This window comes from Diadema antillarum, unplaced genomic scaffold, assembly GCF_040938485.1.
Source record: "Diadema antillarum isolate AM-2024a unplaced genomic scaffold, OU_Dant_1.0 seq00000320_RagTag, whole genome shotgun sequence".
NCBI classification, from domain to species: domain Eukaryota; kingdom Metazoa; phylum Echinodermata; class Echinoidea; order Diadematoida; family Diadematidae; genus Diadema; species Diadema antillarum.
The window spans coordinates 778,551-797,266 of NW_027271339.1; the positions used below are offsets into that span (position 1 = coordinate 778,551).

The 18,716-nt window shown below is 44.0% G+C and overlaps 2 protein-coding genes and 1 pseudogene across 2 annotated transcripts; 2 read left to right on the plus strand and 1 right to left on the minus strand.

The window, feature by feature from the left end:
* The first annotated feature begins 8,312 nt into the window (after positions 1–8,312).
* On the plus strand, positions 8,313–10,007 carry LOC139730540 (uncharacterized). The gene is made up of 2 exons (XM_071641396.1): positions 8,313–8,710; positions 9,830–10,007. Exons 1-2 carry the CDS (start codon positions 8,313–8,315, stop codon positions 10,005–10,007), a joined length of 576 nt encoding a protein of 191 aa, XP_071497497.1.
* Positions 10,008–10,076: 69 nt separating this feature from the next.
* Positions 10,077–11,657, plus strand: LOC139730541 (uncharacterized). Its single transcript, XM_071641398.1, has one exon. The coding sequence runs from the start codon at positions 10,077–10,079 to the stop codon at positions 11,655–11,657; it is 1,581 nt and encodes a 526-aa protein (XP_071497499.1).
* Positions 11,658–13,077: 1,420 nt separating this feature from the next.
* On the minus strand, positions 13,078–16,325 carry LOC139730542 (uncharacterized; annotated as a pseudogene).
* Positions 16,326–18,716: the final 2,391 nt, after the last annotated feature.

The following is an 18,716-nucleotide window of genomic DNA, read 5'->3' on the forward strand; positions in this document are numbered from 1 at the left end:
AAAAGATTGAAATGATTCCCATGCCTGTGTATATGTGCTGTGCGTGCTAGCAGCCCGGGATTAGGATAGCAGTCTCTCTCGTTCTAGCACAAGCTCTCCCACAACTTGCGTGGCAGGGGGGTCTCGTGGGGATCTGCTTGCGGCGCCAACAAACGGAATCTCTCCATCTGAAAACGAGACAAAGAATCAGCTATGTCATTACGGCAACCGGGGACGTAACGTGCTCTGAACCAAATGTTGCGCTCGAAGCAGCACACTACGAAAATTCTGACAAGGGCCATAATGCGTGGGAACTTAGAGGTCTGCTTGTTTATGACATGCACTACCGTCTGATTATCTGAGCAAAACAGAACCTTCTGATTAGCAAAGCGCTTTCCCCAAACCTGCACTCCGATGACAATAATAATAATAATAATAATAGTGGCTACTTGTATAGCGCACAGGTCCACTTTTCAGTGCTCATGGCGCTTCAAAAATGAAAAGATATCATATATTTACATGCATATACATATTCAAACATTTCAACAAATAAGGAAATGGTAAACAAAAACAAATATATACCAAATAAAGAATACAACATATACCAATTAAAAATACAATATTGATCCAATATTAATGACATACAGCAATTACAGTCCTCAGTATGAAAGGAACAGATAAGTTTTAAGTTTGGATTTGAATGACTCTGTCGATGACAGTTCCCTTAACTGAAGAGGTAACTGATTCCACAGTTTTGGTCCCATAACGGAAAAAGCACGATCACCATACCCATGTTTTACTCTGGGTGTTTGAAGTAAGAATGCATCTGATGATGAACGTAGCCTTCGTGTCGGAATGTATTTTTGAACAGAATTACTTATGTATATTGGGGAAAAAGAATGAACTGAAAGAAGTACTAATAACAGAATCTTGAAAATAATCCTTTTTTCTACAGGTAACCAATGTAAGGAACGGAGAACTGGTGACATGGAATCAAACTTATTAGTAAAAGTTAACAATCGGGCAGCAGAATTTTGCAATCGTTGAAGTTTTGTGACATCTTTTTTTGAAAGATTACACAATGAATTCGAAATATCCAACCGAGAAGAAATCAAAGCATGAATAAGTATCTCAGCTGCAGATTTAGACAAATATCTCCTTATGAAACTTAAATTACGCAAATTACGAACATTCCGCTGAATATGAGTTACATGGCTTCGAAATGACATTTCCTGATCAAATATGACACCTAAATTACGGGCTGTTTTCGACGGAGTAATGCAAGTGCTACCGATGTTGACATGACATGACTGATAATCAACTTTGCTTAACATATGCTTTGATCCCAATAACAGAAACTCAGATTTATTCATCATTTAGTTTAAGGCCATTGGATGTAAGCCAGATTTTCAGGTCTTGCAAACATGCTTCGAGTTTTGCAATGGCGGATGACAATGAAGACACAGTGGGTTTAAAAGACAAATGTAGTTGTATATCATCCGCATAACAATGATAACTAATACAATGCTTGCGAAATACTTCACTAATTGGTTGCATATACAGAGAAAAAAGCAGCGGGCCTCCAACAGAACCTTGAGGTACACCAAACTTTGTCATAGTTTTACAAGAGGTAGAATCACCAATTCTGACATAATGAGATCGATCACATAAGTAGGATATAAACCAATCAAGAAACTCCAAATACGCGATGGAATGGTTTTCCCGCAGCATCCCGGGGGCCATCTGCTTTGCGGCCACTCCCCATCAAAGTACAATGTAGATGCCAAACCCGATGCTACCCGAAGCGTCCGTATGAAAACTGAGCGCGCTATTCGAAGTCCATTCGCCTGCCGATCGAATCACCGTGCCATTGAACTGCCTTAAGAAGGTGAGCCACGCACGCAAATCCTGTCGGGCGCCGCGGGTTAGTCTAACCTTATGAAAAGGTTGCTTCATGCCAATGGTAAGGTCAATTAGCCTCCGCAAGAACGCTCGCCCTGGTGCGACCGCGCGACAGACGAAATTAAGCTTGCCTATTAGCGACTGCAAACGCCGGAGTGTAAGCTTTTGGCAACAGGTGGCTTCCTCGAGGTCAGCGCGCAAAGCCACCATCTTCTCCGCCGGGACCAGTACAAGTAAGCGAAACAGAGTCGATTGTGAGCCCCAATACTCGATAACGGTGACAGGGCCCGCAGTCTTGTCATCAGCCACTGGCACCCCAAACCGCTCACCACATTGCAAGAAAAGAACGCATCAGACTGTCGCATTCATGTCGAGAGCTGGCTTCGAAAAAAAAAATCGTCCAAATAATGCAATACGCCAGCGATATTTCTACAACAATACTCAAGGAAGGTCCTGGGTATGACGTTAAACTGCATCCGGGCAATGTAGGAAGGTCATGCGTGGACTTTGCTTTGGCTACAGCTAAGCTCTTAAAATGCGCATAATTGACCATTATTACCTACACTGTAACTGTCGAGTAGTCAGCGCCATAAAACTGACAAGGCCCCTCGTTGGCAGCAGGACGAGGAACCAAAATACAGCATGAGGTGACAGACTACCAACATGGTGACTGGTTATCAGTAGCAGTAGGCCATGGGGTGAGCTGGTTTTTTCGCTTGTTTCGTTCCGACAACTGCGGCACTAAAATTTCTCCGCAGCTACGTGTAAACAAATAATCAAAAAGGCTACAGGAAAAAGTTCGACACAAACCCTCCTGTAGTATTTTGGTAATTTAGGGGGAAACAGTGAACTTTTTTGTCACTGAGGAGCTGAATATGTACACTTTGCCGTGTACGATATTCATTCGCGAACGATCATGTGATGTATGTTATCCAATCCGAATCGAGAATTATTGTTTACGAGTCAAAATGGCCGCCCCCTGTGAGCCTGTCGACGCGTCTACGTCGTCTGCTCAGCCGAAACTTTTAAGATGCGTTATTATGCATGTAACATCGATGAAGTTTGAAAATTTCACGGCTATGACAAACCTAAGATAGACGAAACCTATTTTGTGTGCTAAAGAGTGGATCAAATTGAGTGGGGGAGACCGTGAAATCGCAGACCAGAACGAAGTGATTCAGCTGCTCAGGGGGACTGACTGCAACCTACGTAGTAGGATAATTTGCAGGTTAGTTTACGTGCGTACAGTCGTAGCAGTCGACACTGCAGTGCAGTCTCACTCATACATTTATATGCGTATTCTAAATCCTAATGACCATGATGACTACAAGTACAACGTTAGCTATGTTATGAACGTTGCTTGTGTATGTTATAATGGGCGCTAATGCAGTAGCTTAGCCGTTAGCGTGTCTGTTACATTTTAGATAAATCATCTTGAATTTCACCTTGGCATGGCATAGCGCCGTTATAAGGTAGCCTTGATGTAATTTTTCATGTTGTTCTATGTACAGCCCAGGTTAGGTTGATGTAGCTGATCGGTGATATTGTTTTGTAAAAGTCTTGACACACAGGACTGGATTGAAAAAGGTCTAAACTGCATGTAAATTTATATTTTCATAATCATGGCCATGGAGTATTAATATTAAAAATCCATCTTGTTTCTCTCACCCCGAAATTGGCGAATCCCCCCCCCCCTCAAAACACACATTTAGCATCTCATTAAATTAACTTATTAATATTTGATATGAATAGATCTAAAAAACCAACAATGACAATAACATAATTTCAACAATTAAACTCCCTAAAACATATGATTACCATTATGTTGTGCCAAACTATAAAGCAGTGGGTGGTGGTGATAGTGAAATTAGTATTAATGATGATAAGGCAGTTGTATTCATAATTATGATAATTGATATTGCATGTGATCAGGTGCTGAAAGCTGTAGATTTAATTTAAAATCAGTAATTGCACTGCAAGTACAAGTTGAAGTAGTTGATGATGACAATGATCATGAGGTGTTAATGATTACCTGGCATAGTACTAGGGCCTATTGGTAATTACAAGATTCAAATATTGGCAGTCAATAGTCTACCGTACATTTAATGATATATTGAGTGTAATGTTCAACCCCTCCCTCTAGCGTTTAGCCTTTTTTTCCCCCTAACAAAATCCAGCGGCTAATCATTGCTGTTCATTTCTCCATTGTATTAAATAGAATTCCATGAAACGTGCTACAAGAGGTTTATAGATAGCAAACGCCTGAATCTCGCTAGGAAACGAAAGCTGAAGGAGGAGCCTGGTCCGTCAGCAGGAGCATCTGTTTCCTCCCCTAAGACGCTCACATCAAGATCAAGATTTTCTTCTGGAAGCTCTTCAGGTTCTGCTGTGTTGCCTGTGAAATGCATCATTTGCAACAGACTCAACCTGCTCATTACTTGCCAAGGGAAATAGGTTAATATGATTGATATTGAAGCATGAAAACATTGTCATGTTACTATAAGTTGTCCTTGATAAAATGGAGCAATATATATACACCACTGAAACATTCACACATATACAAAGAATTTCAATGCAAAGTTCAGAAACAACAGAATGTACTGTATATGCACCAATGCTTTGGTCAATGTGATTGATATTCAAGAATTGACATCTTACCAAAGTTGTGCATGATAAAATGTCTTTGTAATACAGATTGCTTTCTGTATTTTGAATACCAATGTTTATGCAACATGTTTTGACTCCTTGCCTCAGTATGTGATTGTTCGCCCTTTAGCAAACATTTCTGCCCACTATTATGATTTGATTAGGGTTGAATTATTCTAAGAACAAAGATGTTTTCCTAAGTGTGTTTTTTTTTTCATAAAACTGAATGACTACGATTAAAATTTGTTTCTCCCACTCTGGGAAGAAAAATATGTTACTATTATTAATACTGAAAAGAGAATGTTCATGTAGAAAGGTCAGTACAATGTAGGTGTGAGTACAAAATCAGTTTGCTAAGACTAATACACACCAGCCAAATGAAAATTGTGCATAAGTTGAGTCAGGTTTACACAGATCCTCTGATATTGGAAGTTAATTGCAGTGTTATCATAATTTTTAATGCCAAACCTGTTTTATTCTCTCCAAGATTTTCAGGTACACATTGCCTCCAATACAGAATCCAACAGTTTTCACTCATGAATGGGTAAACTATAATTTTGCCTTTATTTTATGTATTGGCATTTTTCAAAACTTTTACACCCTTTCAAGGATATTTGGACCATGGAATGTTCCAGGAAATTTATTAAAACTAGAAAATTTGACTGATTATCATTTTGAGCTATCTTACATGAAAGGAGGTAGTGTCCCACCATGTTGTAACCTAATGATAGCAATGGAAACTTCAGGAAATTTTATGAAGATTAAATTTTCTAGTGCTAAAGTAATGTATAATATTTCATGAACAACGTGATTGCTATGTGATCTAAGTTTATTAAAGCTTCTTAAGAAGAAGAAGAAGAAAAGAAAAACATGTTTACTGATAAGCAATATGATCTGTTTAATAGTAATGTCTCATGTGTGTAAATGAGTTTGTATGTGTGCGTGTGAGTGTATATAATATGTCAGCGTTTGTATGCACCTGTGTATGTGTAATGCACTGATCAATACATGTATTATATCATTGTGTGTGTTCATGTTTATGATAATCTTTTTTATGATGCTGATGTGATAAATGGCCAAGGCATGTAGAATATTTTAATACACTTGGGTATATTGAATCTTCATAACTATGTGTGTGCGTATGTGTGTGTGCATGTGAGGTGTGTGTGTGTGTGTGTGTGTGTACAATAAGATTCTCCCACATGCACGCGGACACACACACAAACAAACGCACCGAATTTTTTTCTTTTTTTTTTGCCTTGAATGATTAGTCATTTGATTAATAACATGTCTTTGAACAGAATATAAGGCATTTGCCTTGACCTTTGACGGTCAGTCAGTGCTCTCTCTCATATGGTCTTGAACCACTTTGCTCTTGTCCTCCTTTGCATAGCCAGCATCAGGAAAAGCTGAAACATGAGATATAATGCAACTATTAAACCAAAACTTCACTTTTTTTTTCTAGGTATATGGCTAAAAGCAGTGCTTTACAAATGTGTATATGTATTTCAGCTTAGAAACACTATGGGAACTATACTGCGGCTAGCAGCCCCATACGCATAACTGCAGCCAGCAGCCCCATACGCATAGCGTCATGGGGCTGTGAACTGTAGCATACAGGATCATGACGGATGTTTTATCGCGGACAAATATCAACTTAAAATCGGGAAAAAATCTTCAATTTGAAGACTTATTAATAAATTTGAAGTATTGATAACAGAGTTCGTGCAAGGTTTGCTTCTGCAAATAGTTCCTTTCTGTTCAAATTGATGACTAAATGTGACTCGGTCGAGAGGAAACTGGGAGAGCTACACTGAATTGTCGGCCAGCGCATGCACACACAGACATCTAATATCCAGTCAATGGATTCGAAATTTGTGCGCAGTGATGTGTGCGCCTGCGCTGACCGTCAATTCAGCGTAGCTCTCCCAGATTCCTCTCGACCTAGTCATATTAAGTCATCAAATCGAACAGAAAATGACTATTTGTAGAACCAAACCTTGCACGAACCCTGTTGTCAATACTTCAACCTTACTTTTAAGTCTTCAAATTGAAGAATTTTTGTTCGATTAAAGGTTGACATTTGTCCGCGGTACTACCCTGTCATGATCCTAAATGCTACAATCCGCAGCCCCATTACAATATGTGTATTGGGCTGCTGGTCGCAGTTTATAAAATATGGATTTTCGCAAAAACTACAGGATATTTCGAGGAGAACTTTTTACAGTGAATTTAGGATGTACAAAACATCACATTTCCGCATTCAGAAAGTAGTGCCAGTGTTGCTGGAACGAAACCCATTTTCTAAGCCTCTTTTTCAGCTTCACCCCATGGCCTACAGGCGGATGAATGGTATCATCAGCGACTGGTACTGTTGCTCTAGTTAGTTGAGCACTGCGAATGTGGAAAGTAATGGCGACCTACCACATTTCAATTGTATCGCCTACACACCCAAATGGCAGCACAAAGACATGGAAATCACGTTTTTAGGACAGAGGGTGGCTCCACTAGGCCTGAAAGTCCTAGAAGTTGCTACTGGCAAGAGCCTATTGTTGATGCAAGTGTACCACTACTCAAGATAACGGCCATGCACCAAATCCTGTGGGAAGTACACAACCTGAAGGCGATAGTGTGGAAAACTCAAGAATACGGCTGAGAAACCACATGAGAGTAGCAACATGGAATGTCAGAAGCTTGAGGTCAGGAAAGCTCAAAATGGTCATAAATGAAAGTAAGCGTTATAATATCAGCATATTGGGTATCGCAGAACACAGATGGGCAGGTCAAGGACATTTCCGACCTGAGGAAGGAGGTATGTTTATCTACTCCGGTAGAGAACAAGCGGGAATAGGGGGTGTTGGTACATACCTGACAGATAATGTTGCAAACTTTTTATTAGGATACAACCCGATTGGTGATAGGGTACTAACACTGAAACTACAAGGTCAACCAGCAAACATCACGGTCATCCAGGCCTATGCGCCGACGAGTGCAGCCCTTGACGAAGATGTTGAACAGTTTTACGAGAGCATACAACAAGTACTTGACTCAATCCCAACTAACGACATTGTCATCCTGATGGGGGATTTTAATGCAAAAGTAGGTGAAGGTTTTGAACTGGGTGAGGAAACTACAGTTGGTGGCTTTGGGCTAGGTGAAAGAAACGACAGGGGAGAACGACTTGTGTCATTTGCTGTAGCAAATAATCTGAGCATATGCAACACTCTCTTCAAACACCACAAGAGGAGACTATATACTTGGACTGCCCCAAATGGAACAACAATGAATCAGATCGACTACATTCTTGTCCGCAGAACCATGAGATCAAGTGTTAGAAACACTCGTACATTTCCAGTGCAGACTACGGGTCTGATCATCAGCTACTGTGCTTAGATATGAGATGCAAAGTTAAAGCCAAGAAGAAGTGTCAACCAGTCATGAGATTTGATGTCTCAAGCATACCAGATACCTTTTCAGTGGAGGTACATAACCAATATAAGGCCCTAGCAGCGATAGCAGAAGAGATGTCACCAAATGATCTTTGGGAGAAAACAAAGGAAGCAACACTCACAACAGCCAAAAAACACCTATCACGGAGAAGGAGGAAAAAATCAGAATGGATCTCAGAAGAAACACTCAATCTCATTGAAAAGAGAAGAAGTATGAAAGAGGAAGGTGTTAGCATTGCTAGCTTGGAGTACCGTAATGCAACAAAGGCATGCCGAAAAGACAAGAGACAATATCTTTTAAACAAGTGTTGTAGTATAGAAGCACACAGTAAAGCAATGTATGGTGAAATTAAGAACTTTACCAAAAAGTTTAAACCCAGTCTGAATGTTATTAAGAACAAAGAAGGCAATACCTTAACAGAAACAACTGACGTCCTGGATCGCTGGAAAGAATACTGTAGGGAACTGTACGAGGATGAGGAAGTGGAGGAAGTCGGAGAAGAAAATCCGCTAAACTGGAAGATAAAGACATCAGAAGACAGTCGTCTGACCCCTCTGCGATCTGAAGTAGAAGAGGCAATGAAAGCTCTGAAAGGAGGAAAGTCACAAGGATGTGATGGGATTCAAGCAGAACTACTCCTTGCTGGTGGTGAAGCAGCCGTTACATTGATGAACAAGCTCTGTGTGAATATATGGCAGACAGGGGAATGGCCTGTTGACTGGTGCCGTGCTCTGTTTGTGCCCATTCCGAAGAAAGGTGACCTACAAAATTTGTGAAAATTACAGAACAATCTCCCTCATATGTTATGCAAGCAAGATCATGATAAAAATACTTCTTAGTAGGATCACTCATCAACTTGAGATGGAATTGAATGATGCCCAAGCAGGTTTCAGGAAACACCGGGGCACTCGAGACCACATCTTCAACCTACAACTGCTCATTCACAAATGTCATGAAATGAACCAGGAGGTATTCATTTGTTTTGTAGATTATTCCAAAGCCTTTGATAGTACTAAATATAACCATTTTTGGAAAATGATGCTGGAAATGGGCTTCCCCACCTTATGTAATTAAGTTGATTAAATCTTTGTATGCATATGTGATGTGCTGGAGGACGGACGTGCCGGAGCGGAGTTCCATCATGCTCTGATTTCAGCGCCTTTTCGCCTCACCAGAGAAACTTTTTCATATGCCTGGATTGCACTCATCACGCTGATTCCGCGGATGTCTGGTACGTGTTGCGTAACTTGAGTGTTTGCGAGTTTTTCCGGGTTTTTTCTTCGTTTCTGGTCGTTTTTGTCGAAGAAGCATAATAAACTTAGCGTCCAACAATAACAAATATAAACAAAAATACGCTAAATAGACGCGCAAATAGTCCTACGCAATGATTTCAGCCTACTATGACGTCACTATAGATATCAACATTAGTATTAGTATCGCGTACATCATGCAGCTGCAACGCAGATCTCCATTGTGACGTCATCCGGGTTTAAGAACTTTGATCCTCGGAAAGGACAACTCCATGACGCTGCTTTTTATATTGTAGTTGTTAGTTGGTTGTTAGTAACACGCGTATTCGTTAGATACACGCGCAACCAGTGCGCAACCAGTCAACAAACCTTACTGTGACGTCACAATTTACAGTGCCGTCAACGCAGCTTTACAGTACCTTGACCTTTGGAGAGGGCAACCCCGTATTATTGTTGATGCAACAAGTGCGCATTCGCATCTACATCCAACAAACCTCATTGTGACGTCATTCCGTATGAAAAGGAGACTCTCTATCAGCAGTAGGTCCTACCATCGTCTGCATCACATGTAGGGTGCGTGGTCCTGATTAACACCACGTTAGCACGGAGTTGAGGGCAACCTCCGGCTGTAAAATTGATTGCCTGAGTCGGCTTGGCAGCAGGAGTCGGCTGACGTTTAATGGCGGGATCAGACCTACGGTATATGATGTCACCCTGGGAGGCGAAGTGTCGTGGAGACGCGGGACAACTCCCATCGACTGGCAGGACCAGGCTAGTTAGCAGCCACTGCGATTCGGAAGGCAACGGCAAACCACCGTCTTAAATTGCTATGAGAATCAATGATGCAATATGAATACATGTACTGATGCTATTCGAGACAACGTACTCGGTAGCGCTGAGTCGTCAACAGCACGAGACTCCCTCGACCATCATCATGCTACCATGCAGCTAAAATCGGAAAAGAGAATAGGCACATGGAACGTGAGATCACTGTATCAGGCAGGAAAACTTGCAAACGTTGTTCTGGAGATGAAGAGATTGAAGCTGGATGTTCTGGGAATGTCAGAGGTGCGCTGGCCGCAAGCGGGGAAAATAAAGGTGGACGGGTACACCATGGTCTACTCGGGAAACAGAAAGGCACATATAAATGGAGTCGGGATATTGATGTCAAACGAGATCGCGTCTGCAATGGCCGGATTCTACGCCGTTTCAGAAAGGGTGATCGTCTTGAAAGTGAACTCCAAGCCATTCAACTGTAATATCATCCAGCTTTATGCACCTACCAGCGCGTGTACAGAAGATAAAATCGAAGAATTCTACGAAAGTGTCGAGGAGGCGTATCGCCAGTGCAAGCCAGGTGAACTAAATATCGTCATGGGGGATATGAACGCCAAAGTTGGACATGGTAGAGATGGAACCGCGTGCGAGCACGATGTGTTGGGTCCCTATGGGCTGGGAGAGAGGAACGAACGTGGTGAGCGATCGATTCAGTGGTGTATGGTACATCAACAAGTGATTAAGAACACTTGGTTCAAACAGCCGAAACGCTGCCTATACACATGGTGCAGTCCAGGAGATGGAGTGCGTAACCAAATAGATTATATCACCATCAACCGTCGTTTTCATAGCTGGATTACAGCAACGAAGACATACCCTGGGGCAGACTGCGGGAGTGATCATGTTCCAGTGATTTGCAATCTACGGTTAAAGATCAACCGGCCTGCGAAGAGGAATCCATCTGGAAAGCCAAGACGTCCATTTGATCTATTAAGAACGGACCCGGCGGTAGCTGATCAATATAGAAAGCGTGTGGGAGAACTGCTGAACAAGGAGTCGACATCAGATGAGGCTGAGATATTGAACATGAGGCTGACAGAAGCTTTGGTACAAGCAGCGGAAGAGGTAATACCTGAGCAGCCGAGACAGGCAAAGCAGAAATGGATGACTGTCGATATCCTTCAACTAATGGATCAGAGAAGAAAAGCAAAAAACCATGATGCTGTGTTGTACAAACAGCTGGACCGGGAAGTGCGATACGAGTGCCGAAGGGCAAAGGAGGAATTTTTGAACCCACAATGTGATCACATCCAGAAACTGGAAGAAGAGAAGAAGTATAACGACATGCACAGCTCCATCCAGAAAGTGACTGGAAAGCGGAAAAGGTCAGCTGCCGGCAGTTGCCTGCGAGATAACAGCGGTGAAATTTTGATGGAAAAAACGGCAATATCAGACAGATGGAGAGAGTACATGGGCCAATTATTCGCTGACAATAGAGGTCCGCAGCCTACATATGGGGATGACAATGCAGGAGAACGTCGGATGCTGGAATTCACCAAAGATGAGGTCAGAAATGCGATATGGAAGAAAGGCTGCAGGACCGGATGGTATACTGGTAGAGATGCTACAAGCATCAGAAGACGAAATCCTTGACACGGTCACAGAGATGATGAACGCAGTATATCGGGAAGGACATATACCAGACGACTGGTGTAGATCAATCTTCATTGCTCTACCGAAGAAAGCAGGAACTACCAAATGTGAGGAACACCGAACCATCAGTTTGATGAGCCATCTAACCAAGATTCTTGTTCGTTTGCTAATAAACCGGATAAGAGGTCGAACATGCAATGAGATTTCACAGCAGCAATATGGATTTGTTCCAGACAGAGGAACACGGAATGCGATCTTCGTCATTCGCCGCTTGGCAGAAAGAGCTATAGAGAAGCAGCAACATCTGTATGTATGTTTTATCGACTACACGAAGGCGTTTGATAAGGTTAAACATGAAGAATTGTTCAAGACACTCGACAAGCTAGACGTTGATGACGAAGATAAAAGGTTGTTGGCAGAGCTGTACTGGAGGCAATTAGCTGCTGTACAGCATGATGGAGAAGTTGGTGATTGGCAGGATATTGAGCGAGGTGTGCGACAAGGATGTGTTGGTTCGCCATACATGTTCAACTTATACACAGAGTCAATTATGCGACAATTGGACGAATTACCTGGCTTTGCAATGGGAGGCAGTCAACTCACAAACATGAGGTACGCCGATGACACGGTGATTCTAGCTGACAGTGCAGAGAAGTTGCAGGGATTGATGGATGTTGTCTCCAGAGCAAGCGAGGAAAAGGGGCTATCGATTAACATCGCGAAATCAGTAACCATGGTCTTCAGCAAAACTGCACAGCCACCTCGATGTTCGATAATGATAAATGGACAAGAGCTGAAGCAGGTGTCATCTTTCAATTACCTCGGTAGCCTGCTGACTTCAGACAGCCGCTCAGAACAAGAAATCAAGCGTAGAATTGGCATTGGAAAGACAGCGTTTCAGAACATGCGCAAGGTGATGACGAACCGCAATTGTCCATCGCCACAAGGAAACGGTTCTTGAAGACATACATATGGTCAGCTATGACATACGGCGCCAAGACATGGACAGTTAATAAGCCGATGCGACACAGAATAGAAAGTTTCGAGATGTGGTGCTACAGGCGAATGTTGAAAATATCATGGACGGAAAGAAAATCAAACACAGAAGTACTAGAAATGGTGTCGGCTGAACGTGAGCTGCTCTCGACCATTAGGAAACGCCAGATGCAGTTTTTGGGCCATGTCGTGAGGAAGAGGCAAACTGAACATCTAGTCCTATCTGGATTTGTGAATGGGAAGAGATCACGTGGACGACAGCGACTCACTTTCCTTTCTGCAATGGCTGGATTAGTCGGCGAGAGAGGATCTACATTGCTGCATTCATGCGACGATAGAGGGAGATGGCGGAAACATACTGCATCAGTGATCGCCAACGGGCAGTGACGTCCATGGCAGAACAGAGAGAGATGCAGAACAACAGTCAGCTGTTAGATTGGAATGTGGCACTACGGACTGGTTTGGCATCAAGAAAGGAGTACGACAGGGATGTATACTCTCTCCAGCACTTTTCAACATCTACACAGAGAACATAATGAGGGAAGTACTGGACAGAAAACAAGCAGAAAATTTTGATCTCCTACATGTTTGGAGGGAAAGAGCTAGGAGATTTGCGATATGCAGATGATGCAGCTATAATCTTTAAATCAAAATCTGGTCTGAGAAGTTTTGTCACAACCCTAAATGAGAGAAGCAACTCATATGGTCTGAAAATGAACGCATCAAAGACAAAAGTTATGTCAATGGCTAAAGAGAAGAGGCGAAATGATGAAAGATTTAGCATTGATGGTTCAATACTGGAGGAAGTGGACAACTTCAAGTATCTTGGGGTGAGAATTCAGCAAGATGGTGATAACAGCAGGGAAATTAAAAGCCGACTAGCTATGGGCTTGAAGGCCCGACTAGCTATGGGCTTGAAGGCATTGAATGCCATGAAGAAGCTGTGGCAAGGACAAGACAAGGAGACAAAACTCAGAGTTCTCAGAGCCTGCATTTTCCCAATTGCAACCTACGCATCCGAAGCTTGGGTTCTACGGAAGGCAAATGAGAAAAGAATCTGTGCATTTGAAAATAATTTGAGGGAGACATTTGGTTCTATGGAGAAAGCAACTAGAATGGCTCAACCGCATATGTTTGTATCATGCTGCCGTGAGGGAAGCTACGCTCTGACAAGAGTATGCTGCGACGACGACGACGACGACTAAAGGAAGGTACTGAAGCTATCGAAAATCGCGCACGACGCCGAGCAGTCCATCGGAAGACAACGATCGTAATAATATAGACCATCTATGCGCATGCCCAGTAGCTCGAAATCATCAGGATGCACGGGGATAAGACGAAAGGCAGATTGTATGCCCGCCTTTCCCATGACTGCCCCCTGTCCGAAACGCGTGACAAGGACAACGGCGTCATCGAAAGTAGAATACCTGACCTGACAATCGCGCGGGTCAATGCAATCATTACGGATGCACCGCCAGGGGCTCGACACCGCCAGGTGTTGGATCGCATGATCCAACACCTGTTGGATCATGCGAAATTCCCCAGGCACCTTCTTTGGCACTACCCCAACTGGGGAGCAGCGAAATCTCGGAAAAGGAGGTGAGACAAATGGACCGACTATTCTCCCCAGGCTAAACTCTTTGAACAATTTACGATGTAGAACCTGCGCGTGTGCTGTCGCTGAGACCAGGGTCCGTGACTCGTGAGCGACACGATCCCCCCTATAACCCCAGCGGAAACCAAAACGAAAGCCCTCAACAATGTTAACTGCAGCTGTCTTGTCCGGATAATTGCGCAGAAAGGGTATCAGGCGCTCAATGTTAATTGGGGATGGGCTGAGAGTTTTTTTTTTTTTTTTTTTGGTGCCATTGACAGCGCCCCGCGTGCAGGCTTGAGCTATGTGGGTAGAGGAGCCGCAATTTGCGCAGACATGTGCGAATCTGCAGGTTGCCCGCTTGCAAGAGCCCGCGTTGAATGCGAAGCAGTGATTGGCTCGTCTGGGTGCAAAGTCTGCCCCCGCTCCCCTATCTCTCGCGGGTGAGGAAGGCCCCCTGCGACGACCTCGCAGGTATGACGTGGCGTCTCCTGACCCAGCCCCCGCCCGAAAGGGCTGCAACGGAGTATAGGAACGAAACGCTGCTCTGGGCTGGGCTGTGGCCACGGTTAGCCACAGCTCCGTGTTAATAGTCAAGCTGTCGCGCTTGCCGCAGCCTGAATTGCACATCATGGGTGCGCCAATTGTAGCCTCCGAAGCGCACGATGGATCTAACTGTATCCACATATTTGAACAACTCGAGTGTTCGACCTCCATGCTTTTCCACGTACACCGAAGCGTATGTCAGAAAGGCCAACGTCCACATATCGATATTCGCACTTTGCGGGGTGCGACTCGCGCTCCTGACTTGCAGAGATCATCCAGCCTGCACGAGGCTGAATGACGTCTCCTCACTCAGGGAACCTACGTCCGATTTGAGGAGGATGCCCAAATCAATAACTCCCCCTTCCATATTTTCTCTTTAACCGACACGGGACGACGCTCCCTAGCTCATCCCCTACGCACGATAAGGCTGGGGGAAGCGCATCAAAATTGTCAGGTGGGTCACCGGATGCTGCAGGCGATCCGCCTTGAACAACTGTCGGGTCCTCATCCCTACTCTTGGTTGTCGGTCGACCACGACGACGCGTCAACAAGGGCGGCGCTGGCGGCTCCTTCTATTGTGTCTGCACACTGTATGTAAATGTGTATACAAGAAATTGTACCATCTCATGCTATCATTCCACCATCACTGCTTTGGTCACTCTATTCTGTCTTTCTCACGGTCAACCTGACATTCGTTTCTCCGGCCACCACCATGCTTCATTACCTCACATCCAAACACCACCACCTGTTCATCTCACTTCGCTCTGCCACCCACCCTCTTCATCCCATGACTGTAAATACTTGTACTGGACTGTGTTATATAATCAGCCATATTGGTTGCAATAAACAGTTTGCCTCTCAGACCCGAGACAAGCAAGACGTGCTCGTGTCTCTCTCTCTCTCTCTCTGGCTAGTCCCTCGCCATTTCTATATACACAAAAATGGCGACGAGGATGTAGAACCGCTGGGTGCACAGCAGCTCCCTCCAACATGGAGGAAAGGGAGGAGGTCGACATCAAGACCGACTAGGACAATGACATGAAACTCCGAGCTACAGAGACGTTACCATGGCCCATGCACCAGAACTCATAATATCGACTGCCGATTGATGTGAACGAAATGACTGCACGCGAGCATGGCGAGCCAAGAAACTGATAATGGAGAAAGTGACCATGATAAATCTGAGCCGGACCCTGGCTCCAGAGGACAACAGTGACCATGAACATGAGCAACGATTACGACATCGACGTGCAAGGGACTTTGTGAACAGAGCGACTAAGCCTCGCCGGGTGGACATGTCGTCCACGGCCCGAGCATCATCGGAAGCATGCAACACGGCCTGACACCGACCAATACAGAACGAGAGACACTGCGATTGATTCAACATCGCCGGGTGGACTAGCCGTCCACGCGGCCCGAGCATCAGCAGCATGCAGCATGGCCAGACCAGACAGAAACCGCGATTGAGCATCGCTGAGTGGACCAGCCGTCCACGGCCCGAGCATCAGCAGCATGCAGCATGGGCGGACCATTAACTAGGACAAGAAGGCCGACAGAACTTGCGATTCAACATCGCTGGGTGGACCAGCCATCCACGGCCCGAGCACGGATGAGAAGAAATGTGCAGCATGGCCAGATTGGCCGGAATACGACTAAACTGAGAAAAGAGAGTGGATTACGATTTTCATCCACGGCCCGAGCATCTTAAAAACATGCAGCATGGCCAACTGCAAGGGAAAATCATGATATTGGACTGAGCAGACGACGAGAGACACCATCGACCATTCACCGGAATGACGATTGCGTATCGGAGCGACGACCACGAGAAACAGCGTACCGCGTACATCAAATGAGCGACCACATTTGAGCAACGACCAAACGAGACATCAAGGACCTTGACATGTGTGTGACCCGAGCGCGACTTTGGAAGTTGTGAACATCAATGACAACCCGTGCAGCCCGGTGACCCGAGGACGAGAGCGACAGACTTCGAACGACGCCGAAATTGACCACGACCAGTGACGACAGCGAAACATCAACAACAAACAGGGAAATTTAGTGAATGAACATGGACTGCCCCAGACTACGATTACGCGATTGAGATTTGACAACATGAAAACTGTAAGTGTATCATGTAAATAGGTTAAATTTGGATCATAGGAGAAAACAAAGGACTGACCAAGATGGAACTTTGGAAAAAAAAAAAGTAGTTGGACATTGTCGAAAGAACATTGAACTCTGTGATTTGCATATTGTCTTAACCATGTTCTGCTTTATTGTCGTGTAAAGAGCCTTCCCGATTTCATGTCTTGATCTCTTGACTTTCCTACTTTCACACTCACACTCCCTATAGACTTCTTGACTTTTCTTTTTCTTTCAACAAGGGGAGGGATATTGTGTCTGCACACTGTATGTAAATGTGTATACAAGAAATTGTACCATCTCATGCTATCATTCCACCATCACTGCTTTGGTCACTCTATCCTGTCTTTCTCACGGTCAACCTGACATTCCTTTCTCCAGCCACCACCATGCTTCATTACCTCACATCCAAACACCACCACCTGTTCATCTCACTTCCTCTGCCACCCACCCTCTTAATCCCATGACTGCACGTCTTGTACTGGACTGTGTTATATAATCAGCCATATTGGTTGCAATAAACAGTTTGCCTCTCAGACCCGAGACAAGCAAGACGTGTTCGTCTCTCTCTCTTGCTAGTGAGTCCTCTCCATCCATCTATATATACATACACAAAACCTTCTCCGTCACCTTCTTGATCTCACTCCGGGACTTTGGCATAGTGAAAGTCCAGAACAGGCTTTTTGAAATGTAGAACTAAGATACCAACTAAGATGATATGAACTTAAGGTCCAAATGTTCCGATGCGAAAATGCAAAGACAGTGCCCCAGAATTAACGATGTAAGTCCATGTATGATATCAAATATTTCAAAGGCGAGAAAGAATACCCCCAAAGCGTTCCAAGGGAGAGAAAGTGGCACGAAGATGAAAGAAAACGACAAATTTTCAAAGTTCACTGTATAAGACCATGCACGAAATCCAATAGTAGGAGCCGCCTAAATTACAATTGTACTCCCTACTTCCACGACAAACCACCATCGAATGACGCTACCTAAGCGATTTCTTCACCGCGTGCGCTTACCCCCGCTGAAGAGAGGGGCAGCAAAGGCAGGGGTCACTTGTTGCGTAATCCCCCCTGCCCTATATCTGCCCGGCAACATCGCTACTGGCCGCATTTACACCTACTAACATCGCGATTTTTCAAATCGCGATATTTTGGTTCCACCGTTTACACTTGTGCAAAAGTACGCGAAGTTTGAGCTTCACGAAACATCGCTATTTTTTGGTCGGTAGTGCGCATGTGTAATTTACCTCTTTTCAACACGATAGCTGAGTGCTATTCTGTTCGTTTTCACTGCAGTGCAGTATATTTTATTTACAGCTAGCTGGTTGGAACGTTGAGCTAGGGCTTTTTATCATCAGTACAGTGCACACATAAATTTGTGTTTCTCTCGAGTGTAAACTTACGGTAAAACTACATAGCTTGCTATATTGGATCACATACGTAGTAGGTGTGTAAAACTTCATCTAAGTATGAGAAAGCTGATGAAAGCGGCATTCATGAGGATCATGAAATTTCACCGATATCAAAGTGAGAAGCAGGCTCGTTTTTTTTTTTTTAGGACTGATATTTTATCAGGCGACCGCAAGAACTCACCATTGTTTTTCCGACACTTGTTACGTACTCCTGTATTCCACAAACAATGTACATCAAATACCAAGAGAAGTATGGGCACTCCCAAAATCAATGCATTGCTGGGAGAACATTATTTTGTTAAGTCATCATGGGGTGATGATACGTGGTTGTAGAACTTCAGGTCTGCTACTAGTTTTCATGTAC

Coding starts and splice junctions, on each gene's coding strand:
- LOC139730540 (XM_071641396.1), top strand. CDS start 8,313: ATGTATGGTGAAATTAAGAACTTTACCAAAAAGTTTAAACCCAGTCTG. Junction 8,711..9,829: donor GTTGACTGGTGCCGTGCTCT/GTTTGTGCCCAT, acceptor ACACCACGTTAG/CACGGAGTTGAGGGCAACCT.
- LOC139730541 (XM_071641398.1), top strand. CDS start 10,077: ATGAATACATGTACTGATGCTATTCGAGACAACGTACTCGGTAGCGCT.